The following is a 21,015-nucleotide window of genomic DNA, read 5'->3' on the forward strand; positions in this document are numbered from 1 at the left end:
AATTAGCCCAAAAATTAGCCAGAAATACCCTGAAAACGGCCTGAGAAATAGCCAAAAATAGCCTGAAAAATAGCCCGAAAACAGCCCAAAAAAATAGCCCGAAAAACGGCCAAAAAGTCAGTCCGAAATAGCCCGAAAACAGCCCAAAAAATAGCCCGAAAAATAGCCAGAAATACCTCGAAAATGGCCTGAAAAATAGCCCGAAATTAGCCCGAAATTAGCCCAAAAAATAGCCAGAAATAGTCCGAAAACGGCCTGAAAAATAGCCCGAAAGAGCCCAAAAAATAGCCAGAAATTAGCCCGAAAAATAGGCAGAAATAGCCTGAAAACGGCCTGAAAAATAGCCAAAAATAACCCGAAAAGAGCCCGAAAAATAGCCTGAAAACGGCCTGAAAAATAGCCCGAAAAGAGCCCGAAAAAATAGCCCTAAATTAGACTGAAATTAGCCCAAAAAATAGCCCGAAATAACCCGAAAAGAGCCCAAAAAATAGTCCAGAAACAGCCCGGAGTAGCCAGAAAACAGGCAGAAAAATAGCCCGAAAAACGGTCAAAAAACCAGCCCGAAATACCCCGAGAGCGGCCCAAAAATAGCCCGAAATACCCCGAAAAATACCCCGAAAACAGCCCGAAAACAGCCCAATAATAGCCCGAAATACCCCGAAAACAGCCCAAAAATAGCCCGAAAACAGCCCCAAAAATAGCCCAAAAAATAGCCCGAAATACCTCAAAAAATAGCCCGAAAATAGGCCGAAATCAGCCTGAAAAATAGCCCGAAATACCCCGAAAAATAGCCCAAAAAATAGTCCGAAAACAGCCCGAAAATAGCCCGAAATAGCCCGAAAATAGCCAAAAAAATAGCCCGAAAACAGCCCGGAGTAGCCCGAAAAGTAGCCCGAAAAACGGCAAAAAACCAGCCCGAAATACCCCAAAAAATAGCCCGAAAACAGCCCCAAAAATAGCCCGAAATACCCCAAAAAATAGCCCGAAATACCCCAAAAAATAGCCCGAAATACCCCGAGATAGCCCGAAAAAAGCCCCCAAAAAAGCCCCAAAAATAGCCCGAAATACCAAAAAAATTAGCCCGAAAAAAGCCCGAAAAATAGCCACCAAAATAGCCCGAAATACCAAAAAAATTAGCCCGAAAAGAGCCCGAAAAATAGCCCGAAATACCCCAAAAAAGAGCCTGAAAATCAGCCCGAAATCAGCCAAAAAATAGACCGAAAATAGCCCAAAACCAGCCCAAAAATAACCCGAAAATAGCTGAAAAATAGCCCGAAAAACGGCTAAAAAATCAACCCGAAACACGCCGAAATAAGCCCAAAAATTAGCCCGAAAATAGCCCAGAAACAGCCCGAAATTAGCCCGAAACAGCCCCAAAAAATACCCCAAAACAGACCCAAAAATACCCCAAAACAGCTCCAGGGAACCCAAAAAATACCCCCAAAAATACCCCAAAAAATACCCCAAAACCAACCCAAAAATACCCCAAAACAGCCCCAAAAAAACCCCGAAAATACCCCAATTTCAAAGTGGTTTTGGGGCTCCAAAAGTGTATTTTTGGGATGAATTTTAGGAATTCCCCCAATTTTTGGGACTCCCCAAATGTATTTTTGGGATGAATTTCGGGTCTCCCCAATTTTTGGGATGTATTTTTGGGATGAATTTCGGGTTCCCCAATTTCTGGGCGTGGCCAGCCCCCCAAAATATTTTTGGGATGAATTTTAGGAATCCTCCAATTTTGGGACTCCCCAAATGTATTTTTGGGATGAATTTCGGGATTTCCCCAATTTTCGGGATGAATTTTGGGATGAATTTCGGGGTCCCCCAATTTTTGGGATGAATTTCGGGGTTTCCCCAATTTTTGGGATGAATTTCGGGATTTCCCCAATTTTTGGGATGTATTTTGGGATGAATTTTGGGTTTCCCCAAATGTATTTTTGGGATGAAGTTTAGGGTTTTCCCCAATTTTTGGGATGAATTTTGGGATGAATTTTGGGATGAATTTCGGGTCTCCCCAGTTTTTGGGATGAATTTTAGGGTTTCCCCCAATTTTTGGGATGTATTTCGGGATGAATTTCGGGTTCCCCAATTTTTGGGATGTATTTTTGGGATGAATTTCGGGTTCCCCAATTTTTGGGGTGAATTTTAGGAATTCCCCAAAGTTTTGGGATCAATTTTAGGAATTCCCCAATTTTTGGGATGAATTTTAGGGTTTCCCCCAATTTTTGGGATGAATTTTAGGGTTTCCCCAATTTTTGGGATTCCCCAAATGTATTTTCGGGATGAATTTCGGGTCTCCCCAGTTTTTGGGATGAATTTCGGGTCTCCCCAATTTTTGGGATGAATTTTAGGGTTTCCCCCAATTTTTGGGATGAATTTCGGGTTCTCCAAATACGTTTTTGGGATGAATTTCGGGTTCTCCAAATAACGTTTTTGGGATGAATTTCGGGTCTCCCCAGTTTTTGGGATGTATTTTTGGGATGAATTTTAGGGTTTTCTCCAGTTTTTGGGATGAATTTCGGGTCTCTCCCCAATTTTTGGGATGAATTTCGGGTTCTCCAATTTTTGGGATGAATTTTGGGTTCTCCAAATACGTTTTTGGGATGTATTTTAGGGTTTCTCCCCAATTTTTGGGATGAATTTCGGGTTCCCCAATTTTTGGGATGAATTTTGGGTTCTCCAAATAACGTTTTCGGGATGAATTTCGGGTTTCCCCAATTTTTGGGATGAATTTTGGGATGAATTTCGGGTCTCTCCCCAATTTTTGGGATGTTATTTCGGGACGAATTTCGGCTCTCCCCAAATTCTGGGCGTGGCCAGCCCCCCCCCGGAAGCGGGGGCGATTTTGGGGTTCCCTGAGTCACCCCTCCCCCGCAGCCAGGTGACCGCGGTGGGCGTGGCTTAGCCCAGGTGCGCTCTGCCCATTTATGGCCACGAGTGGGCGTGGCTTCAAAGGGGGCGTGGCTATCCGCGCCATTTTACTCAATGAGGGGGCGTGGCTTCCCTGACGCGCCATATATGGTCATTAAGTGGGCGTGGCTTCACCTATCAATCTACCAGAGTGGGCGTGGCTTCGCGGGGCTTCCCCCGTCGCCGTCAATGGGAAGGGGCGTGGCTTTGCGGAGGGGGCGTGGCGGTGGGCGTGGCCTGCGGGGGTTTCCCGGCCGGCGCGGGGCTGGGGGGGCTCAGATGGCCATGGGGGGTCGAATTTTGGGGACCCTCGTGCTGCTGGCGGCCGGAGCGGGGGCGGTGCTGCGGTGAGACACCTGAGCGGGGGATTGGGGGATTTTGGGGGTCCTGAACACCTGGGAGGGAATTTGGGGGAATTGGGGGTCCTGGAACACCTGGGGAGGGAGGAGGTGGGAGGTTTGGGGAGTCCTGAACGCCTGGGGAGGAACAGGGGGTCCTGAACACCTGGGGAGGGGATTTGGGGGTTTGGGGTGTCCTGGGGAGTTTGTCCTGAACACCTGGGGAGGGAATTTGGGGAAATTTGGGGGGGTCCCGGACACTGGGGAGGGATTTGGGGGCATTTGGGGGGTCCTGAACACCTGGGGAAGGGATTTGGGGGGATTTGGAGGGTCCTGAACACCTGGGGAGGAATTTGAGGGTAATTTGGGGGGTCCTGAATACCTGAGGAGGGAATTTGGGGAGGATTTGGGGGGTCCTGAATACCTGGGGAGGAATTTGGGAGATTCTGAACACCTGGGGAGGGAATTTGGGGAGTCCTGAACACCTGGGGAGGGAATCTGAGGGAAATTTGGGGGTCCTAGACACCTAGGGAGGGAATTTGGGGGTCCCGGACACCTGGATCCCCCCAGGTGGGGGTTTGGGGGTGGATTTGGGGTGTTTGGGGGCAGATTTTGGGGTCCTGGAGCACCTGAGCCCCCCCAGGTGTGGCTTTGGGGGTGTCCCGGACACACCTGTGTCCTTCAGCTGAGGGGTTTGGGGGATTCCAGGACCCCTCAGGTTCTTGGAGGAGGAATTTGGGGTTTTCCGGATACCTCCCAGGTGGGATTTTTGGGGATTTTGGGGTACCCGGTCCCTCCCAGGTGGGATTTTTGGGGTTCCCGCTCTCTCCCAGGTAGATTTTTGGGGTTCCGGTCCCTCCCAGGTAGATTTTTGGGGTTCGATTTTCCTCCCAGGTAGATTTTTGGGGTTCCCGGTGTTTCCCAGGTGCATTTTTGGGGTTCCCAGTCCCTCCCAGGTGTGTTTTTGGGGTTCGATGTTCCTCCCAGGTAGATTTTTGGGGTTCTCGGTCCCTCCCAGATGGGGAATTTTGGGGATTTTGGGGTTCCCAGTCCCTCCTAGGTGTGTTTTTGGGGTTCCCGGTCCCTCCCAGGTAAATTTTTGGGGTTCCCAGTGTTTCCCAGGTAGATTTTTGGGGTTCCCGGTCCCTCCCAGGTAGATTTTTGGGGTTCCGGTCCCTCCCAGGTGTGTTTTTGGGGTTCCCGGTCCCTCCCAGGTAGATTTTTGGGGTTCCGGTCCCTCCCAGGTGTGTTTTTGGGGTTCCCGGTCCCTCCCAGGTAGATTTTTGGGGTTCCCGGTCCCACCCAGGCAGATTTTTGGGGTTCCCGGTCCCTCCTAGGTAGATTTTTGGAGGGATTTTGGGGTTCCGGTACCTCCCAGGTGCATTTTTGGGGTTCCCAGTCCCTCCCAGGTGTGTTTTTGGGGTTCCCCGTCCCTCCCAGATGGGGATTTTTGGGGATTTTGGGGTTCCCGGTCCCTCCCAGGTGTGTTTTTGGGGTTCCCGGTCCCTCCCAGGTAGATTTTTGGGGTTCCCGGTCCCTCCCAGGTGTGTTTTTGGGGTTCCCGGTCCCTCCCAGGTAGATTTTTGGGATTCTCGGTCCCTCCCAGATGGGGAATTTTGGGGATTTTGGGGTTCCCGGTCCCTCCCAGGTGTGTTTTTGGGGTTCCCGGTCCCTCCCAGGTGTGTTTTTGGGGTTCCCGGTCCCTCCCAGGTGTGTTTTTGGGGTTCCCAGTCCCTCCCAGGTGTGTTTTTGGGGTTCCCGGTGTTTCCCAGGTGTGTTTTTGGGGTTCCCAGTCCCTCCCAGGTGTGTTTTTGGGGTTCCCGGTCCCTCCCAGGTGTGTTTTTGGGGTTCCCGGTCCCTCCGGTCCCTCCCAGGTAGATTTTGGGGTTCGGCGGGGGCGGAACCGGTCCGACCCGCTCCTCCTCAGCCCCACCCACCAGGGCGTGACCCTTCCGGTGACCTCTGACCCCGCGGGGTGACCCCGAGTGTCACCCCAAATTTTGGGGACCCACCCCACCCACCCCCCCAAACCCCATCACCCCCTCCCGCTGATGAAGTTTTTCCTCATTAAGCTAATTAATCTCCCCATCCCCCCACCCGGCTGGCCTCATTAGCATCATTGGCGTCATTAGGCTAATTAGGCTAATTAAGCTCATTAGGCTGATGAGGCTCTCCCCTCCCCCGCAGCATCCCCCTGCAGAGGGGCCCCTGGGTGCCCCCCAAATTTTGGGGGGGCGGGGCCAACCCCCGCGGCCGGAGTGGGGGAGGGGCGGCGGCAGCTCCCGCGAGACTTCGGAACTACATGGACGTGAGTGGGGGAGGGGCGGGGGGAGGGGACAGGGACATGGGGACAGGGAGGTGACACTGCCATGGGGATGTACGGGGTGTCACAGGGACCTTGGGGACATGGGGACAGGGAGGTGACAATGCCATGGGGATGTACGGGGTGTCACAGAGATCTTGGGGACATGGGGACAGGGGGTGACAGTGTCACTGGGACCTTGGGGACATTGGAATTTGGGGTGACAGGGGCATGGGGACATGGGAGTGTCACAGGGACATTGGGGACATGGGGACAGGGAGGTGGCACTGCCATGGGGACATGCGGGGTGTCACAGGGACCTTGGGGACATGGGGACAGGGGTGTGACAGTGCCTTGGGGACATGGCGACAGGACATGGGGGGGTCTTGGGGACATGAGGACAGGGAAGTGACATTGCCATAGGGACATTGGGAGTGTCACGGGGACCTTGGGGACAAGGGGACAGAGGGTGACAGTGTCACAGGGACCTTGGGGACATTGGAACTTGGGAGTGACAGTGTCACTGGGGACATGGGGACAAAGGGTGACAATGCCACAGGTACATGCGGGGTGTCACAGGGACATTGGGGACATTGGAATTTGGGGGTGACAGTGCCATGGGGACAGGACATGGGGACGTCTTGGGGACGTGGAGACAGGGAGGTGACAATGCCATCGGGACACAGGGAGTGCCACAGGGACATTGGGGACATGGAGACAGGGAGGTGACAGTGCCATGGGGACATGGCGACAGGACATGGGAGGGTCACGGGGACATGGGGACAGGGGATGACATTGCCATAGGGACATTGGGAGTGTCACAGGGATCTTGGGGACATGGGGACAGGGAGGTGACAGTGTCACTGGGGACACTGGGGACATTGGAATTTGGGGGTGACAGTGCCATGGGGACACGGGGGGTGTCACAGGGACATGGGGACAGGGAGGTGACATTGCCACAGGGACATTGGGAGTGTCACGGGGACCTTGGGGACATGGAGACAGGGAGTGACAATGCCATGGGGATATATGGGGTGTCACAGGGACCCTGGGGACATGGGGACAGGGGGTGACAGTGCCATGGGGACATCAGCGGGTCACAGGGACCTGGGGGACATTGGAATTTGGGGGTGACAGTGCCATGGGGACATGGGGACAGGGGGTGACAATGCCATGGGGACATGCGGGGTGTCACAGGGACCTTGGGGACATGGGGACAGGGGGTGACAGTGTGATGGGGACAGGGTGACAGGACATGGGGGGGTCTTGGGGACATTGGAATTTGGGGGTGACAGTGCCGTGGGGACATGCGGAATGTCACAGGGACCTTGGGGACGTGGGGACAGGGGTGTGACAGGACATGGGGACATGGGGAGTGTCACAGGGACATTGGGACATGGGGACAGGGAGGTGACAGTGCCATGGGGACATGGGGGGTTGGGGGTTTGGGGTGGGGTGTGGGTGGGGCGAGGGTGGTGTCACTGGGACCTTGGGGACATTGGAACTTGGGAGTGACAGTGTCACTGGGGACATGGGGACAGGGAGGTGACAGTGTGATGGGGACATTGGCGGGTCACAGGGACCTTGGGGACATTGGAATTTGGGGGTGACAGTGCCATGGGGACGTGGGGGAGGGTGGCAGTTCCATGGTGACATTGTGTCAGTCCCCATCACCCTGGGGACATGGTGGGGTGGGTGACAGTTCCACGGTGACACGGTTGACAGTGCCATGGTGACATGGGGTCAGGGGTGACTATGCCATGGGCACATGGTGGGGTGGGTGACAGTTCCATCATGACACGGTGACACTCTGGTGACACTCTGGTGACACTCTGGTGACACTCTGGTGACACAGTGACACTATGTGACACAGGCACAGTACTACGGCACCATCTTGCTGGGCACACTGGGGTGTGTGACAGTTCCATGGTGACATTGGTTTGGGTGACAGTTCCCTGGTGACATGGCAGGGTGGGTGACAGTTCCACAGTGACACGGTGAAACCCTGGTGACACTGTGGTGACACGGTGACACTCTGGTGACACTGACAGGCTCAGTACTATGGCACCATCTCACTGAGCATGTTGGGGGGTGTGACAGTTTCATGGTGACACTGGTTTGGGTGACAGTTCCATGGTGACACGGTGACAGGCTCAGTACCACGGCACCATCTTGCTGGGCACATAGTGGGGTGTGACAGTTCCATGGTGACACCGCAGTGACACTGCAATGACACTGTGTCACACTGTGACACCCTGGTGACACCCTGGTGACACCCTGGTGACATTATGTGACAGGCTCAGTACTACAGCACCATCTCGCTGGGCACACTGGGGGGGTGTGACAGCTTCATGGTGACATTGGGGGGAGTGTGACAGTTCCATGGTGACACTGTGTCAGTCCCCATGACCCTGGTGACACCCTGGTGACACTGTGGTGACACGGTGACACTCTGGTGACAGGCTCAGTACTACGGCACCATCTCGCTGGGCACACTGGGAGGCTGTGACAGTTCCATGGTGACACCCTGGTGACACTGTGGTGACACTGTCCCCCCCAGGCTCAGTACTACGGCACCATCTCGCTGGGGACACTGGGGGGTGTGACAGTTCCATGGTGACACTGTGGTGACACTGCATGACTCTGGTGACACTGTGGTGACACTGTCCCCCCCAGGCTCAGTACTACGGCACCATCTCTCTGGGCACACTGGGGGTGTGTGACAGTTACATGGTGACACTGTGTGACACTGTGACATGGTGACACTCTGGTGGCACTGTGGTGACACTGGGTGTTTGGTTGTGGGTGGTGGGGTGTGTTTTGGTGTTGGGGGTGTGGTTTGGTGTTGGGGGTGTGGTTTGGTGACACCCTGGTGACACTCTGGTGACACTGTGGTGACACTGACAGGCTCAGTACTACGGCACCATCTCTCTGGGCACGCCCCCGCAGAGTTTCCGGGTCATTTTCGACACCGGCTCCGCTGACCTCTGGGTTCCCTCCAGCCGCTGCTGCCTGCTCTACCTGGCCTGCTGTGAGAGGGGCGGGGCTAGGGGGGCGGGGCCTAAAGGGGTGTGGTCAATGGGCGTGGTTTGGGAATGAGGGGTGGGGCTTAACAGCGTGTGGTCAGTGGGCGTGGTTTGGGAAATGAAGGGAGTGGCATAGCTGGGTGGAGAAGTGGGTGTGGTTGGGAGTGTGGGTGTGGTTTTGGATTGGGGCGGGGCCTAACGGGGTGGGGACGGGGGCGTGGCTTAGGGTGGGTGGGGCTTAGCAGGGTGTGGTCGGTGGGTGTGGTTTGGGAATGGAGTGGCATAGCTGGGTGAAGTGGGTGTGGTTTGGGGATGTGGTGTGGGTGGGGTAATTGGCGTGGTTTTGATTGGGGCGGGGCCTAGCTGGGCGTGGTTTGGGGTGGGGGTGGGGCTTAACAGGGTGTAGTCGGTGGGCGTGGTTTGGGAATGAATGGAGTAGCACAATGGGGTGGAGAAGTGGGTGTGGTTTGGGGGGGGTGTGGCTGAGAAAATGGGCGTGGTTTTGGATTGGGGCGGGGCCTAGCTGGGCGTGGTTTGGGAATGAGGGGTGGGGCTTAACAGGGTGCGGTCGGGTGGGCGTGGTTTGGGAATGAATGGTGCGGCATAGCTGGGTGGTGAAGTGGGTGTGGTTTGGGGTGTGGGTGGGAAATGGGAGTGGTTTTGATTGGGGCGGGGCCTAGCTGGGCGTGGTTTGGGGTGGAGGTGGGGCTTAACAGGGTGTGGTCGGTGGGCGTGGTTTGGGAATGAAGGGAGTGGCACAGCTGGGTGGAGAAGTGGGTGTGGTTTGGGGGTGTGGGTGGGAAAATGGGCGTGGTTTTGGAGTAGGGGCGGGGCCTGGCGGGGTGGAGAAATGGGCGTGGTTTGGGGCTGGGGCGGGGTCTAACTGGGTGGGGCTGGGAGTGGGCGTGGTTTGGGAATGGATGGAGTAGCTTAGCAGGATGGAGAAGTAGGTGTGGTTTGGGGGCGTGGTCCGAGATGAATGGGTGTGGTGTGAGTGGATGGGGCGTGGTCTATGATGTGTGGGCGTGGCCTGAGTGGATGGGGCGTGGTCTGAGCAGACAGGGCGTGGTTTGAGTGAATGGGTGTGGTCTGAATGGATGGGTGTGGCCTAAGACGAGTGGGCGTGGTCTAAGTGGATGGGGCGTGGTCGGAGATGAGTGGGCATGGTCGGAGATGAGTGGGCGTGGCCTGCGGTGAGTGGGCGTGGCCGGGTGAGTGGGCGTGGCCTGTGCAGATGGAGTGTGGTTTGACGGGATGGGCGTGGTCTAAATGGATGGGGCGTGGTCTGATCTGAGTGGGCGTGGCCTGCGGTGACTGGGCGTGGCCGGGGTGACCGGGCGTGGCCTGTGTGAGTGGGCGCGGCCCGCCCAGGTGCCAGGTGTCACTGTCCCCGCTGTCCCCAGGGCTGCACCCGCACTACCAGCCGCTGCTCTCCTGCACCCACCGAGCCAACGGCACGGCGTTCGCCATCAGCTACGGCAGCGGCAGCCTGAGGGGCTTCCTGAGCACCGATACGCTCACGGTGGGCTTGGGGACATGGGGAGGGGGCTTGGGGAACTTCCTGAGGGGCTTCCTGAGCACCGACACACTCACGGTGGGCTTGGGGACATGGGGAGGGGCTCGGAGCTTGGGGACATGGGGAGGGGGCTCGGGGGCTTCCTGAGCACGGATACACTCACAGTGGCTCGGGGAGGGCTCGGGGGCTTCCTGAGGGGCTTCCTGAGCACCGATACACTCACGGTGGACTTGGGGACAGGGGGGGGCTCGGGGGGCTTGGGGGACATGGGGAGGGGGCTCGGGGGGCTTCGGGGGCTTCCTGAGGGGCTTCCTGAGCACCGACACACTCACGGTGGGCTTGGGGACAGGGGAGGGGGCTCGGGGGGCTTCCTGAGCACGGATACACTCACGGTGGGCTTGGGGAGGGGTCGCAGGGGGTGGGCAGGGGTCCTGAGGGGTGGGGAGGGGTGCCAGGGGCTTCCTGAGCACCCTCAAGGGGTCTCTGAGGGGTGGGCAGGGGTCCTGAGGGGCTTCCTGAGCGACACCCTCACGGTGGGCGGGGGTCCCAGGGGGTCCTGACCCTGTGTCCCTGTCACCGTGTCCCCGTGTCACTGTCACTGTGTGTGTCTCTGTGTTGCCTGTTTTAGGGTTCACCCTGTTCCCAGTGTGTCACCTGTCCCCATGTCACCTGTCCCCGTGTCACCTCTCCCAGGTGTCCAACGTCTCGGTCCCCAACCAGACGTTCGCCGAGGCGGTGGCACTTGTGTCACTGTGTCACTGTGTCACCTGTCCCTTTGTCACCTCTCCCAGGTGTCCAACGTCTCGGTCCCCAACCAGACGTTCGCCGAGGCGGTGTCACTGTGTCACTGTCACTGTCCCTTTGTCACTCTGTCACTGTGTCACTGTGTCACCTGTCCCTTTGTCACTCGGTCACTGGGTCACTGTGTCAATGTCCCATTGTCCCCTCTCCCAGGTGTCCAACGTGTCAGTCCCCAACCAGACGTTCACCAAGGCGGTGTCACTGTGTCACCTGTCCCTTTGTCACTCTCTCACTGTGTCACCTGTCCCTTTGTCACCTGTCCCAGGTGTCCAACGTCTCGGTCCCCAACCAGACTTTTGCTGAGGCGGTGGCACTGTGTCATTGTGTCCCTTTGTCACTGAGTCCCTGTGTGTCACTGTGTCACACTGTTACTGTGTTCCTGTCACTGTGTCACCTGTCCCTTTGTCACTCTCTCACTGTGTCACCTGTCCCTTTGTCACCTGTCCCAGGTGTCCAATGTCTCGGTCCCCAACCAGACGTTCGCCGAGGCGGTGGCACTGTGTCCCTGTGTCACACTGTCACTGTCACTGTCCCACCCAGGTGTCCAATGTCTCAGTCCCCAACCAGACGTTCGCCGAGGCGGTGGCGCTGCCCGGCCTGGCTTTCGCCGCTGCCCGCTTCGATGGCGTCCTTGGCCTGGCGTTCCCCGGCGCCTCGGCCGGCCCGGCGCGGCCGGTGTTCGACAACATGATGGACCTCGGGCTGTTCCGGGACAACGTCTTCTCCTTCCGCCTGCGCAGGTAGGGGCACCTGGACACGCCCTGACCACGCCCTGACCACGCCCTGACCACACCCTGAGCATGGCCTGACTATGCCCTGACCGCGCCCTAACCACGTCCTGACCACACCCTGACCACGCCCTGACCACACCCTGACCGCATCCTGACCACGCCCTGACCACACCCTGAGCATGCCCTGACCACGCCTTGACCACACCTTGACCACGCACTGACCACACCCTGATCCACGCCCTGACCACAGCCTGACCACACCCCAACTGTACCCAAAATATCCTTAAAGTAACCCAAAACCACCCCTGGACAGGTCCTGATCACACCTGAACTACACCCTAAATATATCCAAATTATCCTTAAAGTCGCCCTTGACCACACCCTGGACACGCCCTGACCACACCCAAAATGAATCCTAAATATATCCCAGCTGTACCCAAAATATCCTTAAAGTAGCCCAAAACCACCCCTGGACAGGTCCTGATCACACCTCAACTGCACCCTAAATATACCCAAATTATCCTTAAAGTACCCCTGACCACACCCTGGACACGCCCTGACCACACCCAAAATGAATCCTAAATATATCCCAACGGTACCCAAAATATCCTTAAAATAACCCAAAACCACCCCTGGACAGGTCCTGATCACACCTCGACTACACGCTAAATATACCCAAATTATCCTTAAAGTACCCCTGACCACACCCTGGACACGCCCTGACCACGCCCTGACCACACCCAAAATGAATCCTAAATATATCCCAACTGTACCCAAAATATCCTTGAAGTAACCCAAAACCACCCCTGACCACGCCCTGACCACACCCAAACTACACCCAAAATATGGGTCAACTATACCCAAAATCATCCCTGACCACGCCCTGACCACGCCCAAAATACATCCTAAATATATCCCAAATGTACCCAAAATATCCTTAAAGTAACCCAAAACCACCCACTGACTACATCCCAACTGCACCCTAAATACACCCCAACTACACCCGAAATATCCTTAAAGTACCCCAAAATCCCCCCTGGGATGCTCCTGGGACCCCAAATCTCCCCTGGGACCCCCAAACACCCCCTGAAATCCCCCTGGGACACCCATGGGATCCCCAAATCCCCCCAGATCCCCCCTGGGACCCCAAATCCCCCCAAAATCCCCTCTGGGACACCCATGGGACCCCCAAATACCCCCTGGGACCCCTGAACAGCCCCTGAAATCCCCTGGGACATCCATGGGACCCCCAAATCCCCTCTGGGATCCACAAATCCCCCAAATCCCTCTGGGACACCCATGGGACCCAAATTACCCCAAAATCCCCTCTGGGACCCAAATTACCCCCAAAATCCCCTCTGGGACCCCGTGGGACCCCTCCCTGCCAAATCCTGAAATCCCCCCTGGGACCCCTGAACAGCCCCTGAAATCCCCTGGGACACCCATGAGACCCCAACCCCCAAAATCCCCTGGGACCCCAAATTCCCCCAAAATCCCCCCAGGGACACCCTGGGACCCCAAATCCCCCCAAAATCCCTCCTGGGACCCCAAATTCCCCCTGAAATCCGCCCTGGGACACCCATGGGACCCCCAAATCCCCTCTGGGACACCCACAGGACCCCGAAATCCCCTCTGGGACCCCAAATTCCCCCTGAAATCCCCCTGGGACACCCATGGGACCCCAAATCCCCCAAATCCCAAATAAATCCCCTGGACCTGGGACCCAAATCCTGCCAAATCCCTGGGACCAAACACCCCCTGAAATCCCCTTGGACACCCATGGGACCCAAAATCCCCCCTGGGATCCCAAATCCCCCCGAAATCCCATTGGGACACCCAAATTCCCCCCAAAATCCCTCCTGGGACACCCAAATTCCCCCTGAAATCCCCCTGGGACACCCATGGGACCCCCAAATCCCCCCTGGGACCCCCAAATCCCCCCTGACGCTGTGCTGTGGGGTGCAGTGGGGCGTCGGAGGGCGACGGGGGGGAGCTGCTCTTGGGGGGAATCGACGAGGGACAGTTCGAGGGACCTCTGCACTACATCCCCGTGTCCCGCCAGGGCTACTGGCAGGTGCACATGGACAGGTGAGACCCCCAAAAAATACCCTGAAATCACCCCGAAAATACCCTGAAATCACCCCAAAAATACCCTGAAATTATCCCGAAAATACCCCGAAATCACCCCGAAAATACCCTGAAATAATCCTGAAAATACCCTGAAATCACCCCAAAAAATACCCTGAAATCATCCCGAAAATATCCTGAAATCACCCCAAAAAATACCCTGAAATCCTCCCAAAAATTCCCCCAAAATCCCCTCAAAATCACCCCAAAAAATACCCTGAAATCACCCCAAAAAATACCCTGAAATCACCCCAAAAATACCCTGAAATCACCCCGAAAATACCCTGAAATCACCCCAAAAAAATACCCTGAAATCACCCCGAAAATACCCTGAAATCACCACAAAAATACCCCGAAATCACCCCGAAAAAATCCTGAAATCACCCCGAAAATATCCTGAAATCACCCCGAAAAAATCCTGAAATCACCCCGAAAAAATACCCTGAAATCACCCCGAAAATACCCTGAAATCACCCCGAAATCCTGCCAAAAATCCCACCGAAATCACCCCAAAAAAATACCCTGAAATCACCCCAAAAAAATACCCTGAAATCACCCCGAAAATACCCTGAAATCACCCCGAAAAAAAACCTGAAATCCTCCCAAAAATTCCCCCAAAATCCCCTCAAAATCACCCCAAAAAATACCCTGAAATCATCCCGAAAATACCCTGAAATCACCCCGAAAAAATACCCTGAAATCACCCCAAAAATACCCCTGAAATAATCCCGAAAAAATCCTGAAATCCTCACAAAAGTCCTCCCAAAAATCCCCTGAAATCACCCCGAAAAACCCCTGAAATCCTCACAAAAGTCCTCCCAAAAATTCCCCCCAAATCCACCTGGAATCACCCTGAAAAAAACCCTGAAATCACCCCGAAAATACCCTGAAATCGCCCCGAAAAAATCCTGAAATCACCCCGAAATCCTCACAAAAATCCCCCCAAAATCCCCTCAAATCACCCCGAAAAAAACCCTGAAATCAACCCCGAAATCACCCCAAAATCCCCTCAAATCACCCCGAAAAAAACCCTGAAATCAACTCCGAAATCACCCCAAAATACCCCCAGAATCCTGCTGAAAATCCCACCGAAATCACCCGAAAAATCCCCCCAAAATCTCCTAAAATCACCCCGAAAAATACCCTGAAATCAACCTGAAATACCCCTGAAATCCTGCCAAAAATCCCCTCAAAATCCTCCCCAAAATTCCCCCAAAATCCACCTGAAATCACCCCAAAAAAAACCCCTGAAATCCTCACAAAAATTCCCCCAAAATCCCCTGAAATCACCCCGAAAAAAACCCTGAAATCACCCCAAAATACCCTCGAAATCCTGCCAAAAATGCCCTCAAAATCCTCCCAAAAATTCCCCCAAAATCCCCCAAAAATTCCCCCAAAATCGCCCTGACCCTCGAACTGCCCCCAAACCCCCTAAACTGCCCCAAATCCTAAATCCCCCAAAATTCCCTCTAACTGCCCCAAAGCCACCTTAACTGCCCCCTGACCCCTCTAATTGCCCCCTGACACCTCTAACTGCCCCCAAATCCCCTCTAAAGCCCCCAAATGTCTCTCTGACTCCTCTAACTGCCCCAAAGCCCCCTAAACTGCACCCTAAATTGCCCTCTAACCCCCTAAACTGCCCCCTGACCGAAACTGCCCCAAGCCCCCTAAACTGCCCCCAAACCCCTCCTAACTGCCCCCTGTGCCCCCTAAACTGCCCCTAACCACCCCTGACCCCTAAACCGCCCTCAAATTGCCCCACCCCTCAATTGCCTCTGCCCCCTAACCACCCCTGACCCCATAAACTGCCCCCAAAGCCCCCTAAACTGCCCCTGACCCTCTAACCACCCCTGACCCCTGACCCCTAAACTGCCCCCAAGACCCCAAGCCCCTAAACTGCCCCCAAATCCCAATCCCCCAAATTCCCTCTAACTGCCCCCGACCCTCTAACCACCCCCTGACCCCCTAAACTAAAAGCCCCCTAAATTGCCCCCTGACCCCCAAACTGCCCTGACCCCAAACTGCCCTAAACTGCCCCAAAGCCCCTTTAGCCCCCTAAACTGCCCCTAACAACCTTAAAGCCCCTAAACTTGCCCCCTGACCCCTCTAATTGCCCCCGACCCCTCGAACTGCCCCAAAGCCCCCTAAACTGCCCCCAAAGCCCCCTAACCACCCTGACCCCTAAACTGCCCCTAAACTGCCCAAGCCCCAAACTGCCTAACTGCCCCCAAAGCCCCCTAAATTGCCCCCGACCCCTAAGCCCCAAGCCCCCTAAACTGCCCCTAACCACCCCCTGACCCCTAAACTGCCCCTAAACTGCCCTGACCCCTCTAACTGCCCCCAAAGCCCCGTAAACTGCCTAAACTGCCCCCAAAGCCCCCCTGACCCCCCTAACCACCCCTGACCCCTAAGCCGCCCTTAAACTGCCCCCGACTAACGCCCGTGCCCCCTAAACTGCCCTAACCACCCCCAAAGTCCCCCTAAACTGTCCCCAAACCCCTCTAAGTGCCCCCAAAGCCCCTCTAAACTGCCCCCAACTGCCCCCCGCCCCCCCAAACCGCCCGGCAGGCTGTCGGTGGGCTCGCCGGGGGCGCTGGGCTGCAGGGACCCCCCGTTGTGCGCGGGGGGCTGCGAGGCCATCGTGGACACGGGGACATCGCTCATCACCGGCCCCAGGGAGCAGGTGACATCGCTGCACAGAGCCCTGGGGGGCTTCGAGGCCGTGGGGGGACAGGTGAGACCCCCGGGGGGGTTTTGGGGGGGTTTGGGGTCTCTGGGGGTCATTTTGGGGGAGGTTTGGGGGTCCCTGGGGTGTTTGGGAGTTTGGGTTCTCTGGGGTCGTTTTGGGGATTTGGGGTTCCTTGTGCCCTTTGGGGGAGTTTGGGGGTCCCTGGGTGTCATTTTGGGGATTTGGGGGTCTCTGGGGGTCATTTTGGGGATTTGGAGGTCTCTGGGTGTCACCCCTGGACACCTGGGGGTCACTTTTGGGGGGTTTGGGGGTCTCTGGGTGTCCTTTTGGGGGTTTGGGTCTCTGGTGTCACTTGGACACCTGGGACACTTTGGGGGTTTGGGGTCTCTGGTGTCATTTTGGGGGGTTGGTCCCTGGGTGTCCTTGGAGGTTTGGGGGTCCCTGGGTGTCATTTTGGGGGGTTTGGGGGTCCCTGGGTGTCATTTTGGGGGGTTTGGGGACTCCTTGGGTAGCCTTTGGGGAAGTTGGGGGTCTCTGAGTGTCATTTTGGGGGATTTGGGGGTCTCGGGGTGTCACCTTGAACACCTGGGGGTCCTGTCAGGGGAGTTTGGGGGTCCCTGGGTGTCCCTTGGGGGGTTTGGGTGTCACCTGGGTGTCACCTGGGTGGAGGTTTGGGGTCCCTGTGTCTCCCTGGACACCTGGGTGTCACCTGGGTGGCATTTAGGGGTCCCTGGGTGTCCTTTTGGGGGGGTTTGGGTGTCCCTTGCTCCCCCCTGGACACCTCGGTGTCACCTGGGTGTCCTTTTTGGGGAGATTTGGTGGTCCCTGTGTCCCTCTTGACACCTGGGTGTCCCCTGGGTGTCCTTTTTGGGGTCCCTGTGTCCCCTGGCCACCCTGGGGTCCCCTTTGGGTGACAATTTTGGGGTCCCTGTGTCCCCTGGGTGATAATTTTGGGGTCCCCGTGTCCCCTGGGTGGGGATTTGGGGTCCCCGTGTCCCCTGGCCACCCTGGGGTCCCTTTTGGGTGACAATTTTGGGGTCCCTGTGTCCCCTGGGTGTCCTTTTTGGGGTCCCTGTGTCCCCTTTGGGCGACAATTTTGGGGTCCCTGTGTCCCCCTGGCCACCTGAGTGTCACCTGAGTGTCCTTTTTGGGGTCCCTGTGTCCCCTTTGGGTGACAATTTTGGGGTCCCCGTGTCCCCTGGGTGACAATTTTGGGGTCCCCGTGTCCCCTGGCCACCCGAGGGTCCCCTTTGAGTGTCCTTTTTGGGGTCCCTGTGTCCCCTGGGTGTCCTTTTTGGGGTCCCTGTGTCCCCTGGGTGTCCTTTTTGGGGTCCCTGTGTCCCCTTTGGGCGACAATTTTGGGGTCCCTGTGTCCCCCTGGCCACCTGAGTGTCACCTGAGTGTCCTTTTTGGGGTCCCCGTGTCCCCTGGCCACCCTGTGTCCCCTTTGGGTGACAATTTTGGGGTCCCCGTGTCCCCTGGGTGACAATTTTGGTGTCCCCGTGTCCCCTGGCCACCCGGGGGTCCCTTTGGGTGTCATTTTTGGGGTCCCCGTGTCCCCTGGGTGTCCTTTTTGGTGTCCCCGTGTCCCCTGGGTGACAATTTTGGGGTCCCCGTGTCCCCTGGCCACCCCCCAGGTGCTCACGGCGCTGTCCCCTCCCGCAGTACGTGCTGGACTGTGACAAAGTCCCCTCCCTGCCCAATGTCACCTTCGTCCTGGGGGGCAAGGAGTTCCCGCTGAGCCCCGAGAGCTACGTCATGAAGGTGGGACACTTGTCACCTTTGGGTCACCTCTGTCACTCTTTGTGTCACCTCTGTCACCTCTGGGGCACCTCTGTGTCACCTCTGGGTCATCTTGGTCACCTCTGGGGCACCTCTGTCATCCTTTGTGTCACTTCTGTCCCCTCTGTGTCACCTGTGTCACCTCTGTGTCACTGCTGTCACCCCTGTGTCACCTCTATCATCCTCTGTCACCCTCTGTGTCACTGCTGTCATCCTTTGTGTCACTGCTGTGTCACCTCTGTGTCACTTGTGTCACCCTTTGTGTCACCTCTGTGTCACCTGTCACCCTTTGTGTCACTTGTGTCACCTCTGTGTCACCTCTGTCACCACCTGTGTCACCTCTGTCACCCTTTGTGTCACCTCTGTGTCACCTTTGTCACCCTTTGTGTCACTTCCGTGTCACCCGTGTGTCACCACCTGTGTCACCTCTGTCACCCTCTGTGTCACCTCCGTGTTACCCCTGTGACCCTCTGTGTCCCCCTGTGTCCCCCCTGAGTCCCCCATCCCTGCTGTCCCCATCTCTGTCCCCTTGTCCCCCTGTCACCCCGTGTCCCCGTGTCCCCATCGCTGTCCCTCTTTTGTCCTCATGTCCCCATGTCCCCCATATTCTCATCCCTGTCCCCATGTCCCTGTTTGTCCCCTTGTCCCCCTGTCACCCCGTGTCCCTGTCCGCCTCCCTGTCCCCATGTCCCCCTCTTTGTCCCCATGTCCCCAAATTCCCATCCCTGTCCCCATCCTTGTCCCCAAATCCCCATCTGTCCCCATCCTTGTCCCCTTGTCCCCCAAAGTCCTGTCCCTATCCTTGTCCCCAAATTCCTATCCCTGTCCCCCTCCCTGTCCCCATGTCCTGTTTGTCCCCCTGTCACCCACCGCTGTCCCTGTCCCCATTTTCCTGTCTGTCCCCTGTCCCCTCCACCCCCCCTGTCCCTGTCCCCATGTCCCTGTTTGTCCCCCTGTCCTCTCACACCCCCCGCTGTCCCTGTCCCCATGTCCCCGTTTGTCCCCTTGTCCCCCTGTCACCCCGGTGTCCCTGTCCCCATGTCCCTGTTTGTCCCCCTGTCACCCCGGTGTCCCTGTCCCCATGTCCCCGTTTGTCCCCTGTCCCCTCACGCCCCCCGCTGTCCCCATGTCCCCTCAGGTGTCCCAGTGGGGTTCCTCCATGTGTGTCAGCGGCTTCATGTCCCTCGATGTCCCTCCCCCCGCGGGTCCCCTCTGGATCCTTGGGGACGTTTTCCTCGCGCGTCACTACGCCGTCTTCGACCGCGACAACAACCGCGTGGGGCTGGCGCCCAGCAAGTGACACCTGGGGACAAACGGGGACACCTGGGGACACCTGGGAGCCAAGGATGGCCTGGGTCACCCTGGGGACACCCTGGGGACACCTGGGGACACCAAGGATGGCCTCTGGACACCTGGGTGTCCCCAGTGACAGGGTGGGGCTGGCGCCCAGCAAGTGACACCTGGGGATACCTGGGGACACCTGGAGACACCTGGGGACACCTGGGACACCACAGATGGCCTGGGTCCTCGCTGGGACCACCTGGACACCTGGGTGTCCCCAGTGACAGCCACCCCAGGGACCTTCAGGGACACCCTGGGGACACCTGGGGACACCTGGGACACCACGGATGGCCTGGGTCACCCTGGGACCAGCCGGACACCTGGGTGTCCCCAGTGACAGCCACCCCAGGGACCTTCAGAGACACCCTGGGGACACCTGGGAACACCTGGGGACACCCTGGGGACACCTGGGACCCAAGGATGGCCTGAGTCCTCGCTGGGACCAGCCGGACATCTGGGTGTCCCCAGTGACAGCCACCCCAGTGACACTCAGGGACACCCTGGGGATACCTGGGGACACCCTGGGACCACCTAGACACCTGGGTGTCCCCAGTGACACCCAGCAAGTGACACTTGGGGACACCCTGGGGACACCCCAGGACCCCCCAGCTCCCTCAGGGACCCCCAGCCACCGTTGTCCTTTCCGGGGTCACCCAACGCCTGGGTCCCCAAAGTGACAACCACCCTCAGGACCCCCCGGGTGGCTCTGTCACCCCGGAGACCCTCAGGACATCTGTGTCACCAAGTGCCACCCCCACCTGGGGAACCCCCGGGGCTCAGCTGGACACCTGGACACCTCCTGCAGGGACACTGTGGCCATGTGGGGACACCGAGTGACCCCTGGTGAGCCCTGGTGACCCCTGGATGTCCCCACGAATGTCACTGTCCCCTCCGGGGGCTCCAATAAAGCTGCTGCTCTGGTGGCTCCTGGTCCTGCTGCTCCCTCGGGGGACACCAGGTGACAATGACACTCCCAGTAAGCCCAAATCGCCGCGCGGTGGGCGGAGCCTCGAGGCGAAGTGGGCGTGGTTTCGCTCACAAGGGGCGGGGCTATTGGAGTGGGCGGGGCCTCAGGGCCCGCATTGGGGATTGCACGGCGTGGGCGTGGTTTTCAGCGAGTGGGCGTGGCTTCTCACTGTGGGCGTGGCCTCCCATTAATGGGCGTGGCCTCCATGCTAGGTGGGTTCCCGGTGTGGGCGTGGCTTCTCTCAGCGTGGGCGTGGTTTCCCCTCTGCGTGGGCGTGGCTTCCATCAAGGCGGGCTTTCCCCCAGTGTGGGCGTGTCCTCCCTCAGAGTGGGCGTGGTTTCTAGCGAGGCTGGCTTTCCCCTCTGTGTGGGCGTGGTCTCCTCATCGTGGGCGTGTCCTCATCACAGTGGGCGTGTCCCCATCACTGTAGGCGTGTCCTCGTCACTGTGGGCGTGTCCCCCCATCATGGGCGTGTCCCCCTCACT

At 57.4% G+C, this 21,015-nt stretch overlaps 1 protein-coding gene and 1 long non-coding RNA gene across 2 annotated transcripts; one reads left to right on the top strand and one right to left on the bottom strand.

The window, feature by feature from the left end:
• Positions 1-3,149: 3,149 nt before the first annotated feature.
• Positions 3,150-19,522, top strand: LOC146422922 (cathepsin D-like). The gene is made up of 9 exons (XM_085045499.1): positions 3,150-3,257; positions 5,436-5,556; positions 8,458-8,581; positions 9,980-10,098; positions 11,434-11,633; positions 13,590-13,712; positions 16,320-16,485; positions 18,106-18,204; positions 19,361-19,522. The coding sequence occupies exons 1-9, from the start codon at positions 3,190-3,192 to the stop codon at positions 19,520-19,522; spliced, it is 1,182 nt and encodes a 393-aa protein (XP_084901625.1). The 5' UTR covers positions 3,150-3,189.
• Positions 19,427-20,074, bottom strand: LOC146422923 (uncharacterized). Its single transcript, XR_014847770.1, has 3 exons — positions 19,950-20,074; positions 19,721-19,865; positions 19,427-19,545 (listed from the first exon to the last, which is right to left on the bottom strand). It is a non-coding gene; the product is annotated as an uncharacterized LOC146422923 (long non-coding RNA).
• Between the last annotated feature and the right edge of the window lie 941 nt (positions 20,075-21,015).

Source organism: Lichenostomus cassidix, unplaced genomic scaffold (genome assembly GCF_008360975.1).
Source record: "Lichenostomus cassidix isolate B80296 unplaced genomic scaffold, HeHo_3.0 HiC_scaffold_38, whole genome shotgun sequence".
Taxonomy (NCBI): Eukaryota; Metazoa; Chordata; class Aves; order Passeriformes; family Meliphagidae; genus Lichenostomus; species Lichenostomus cassidix.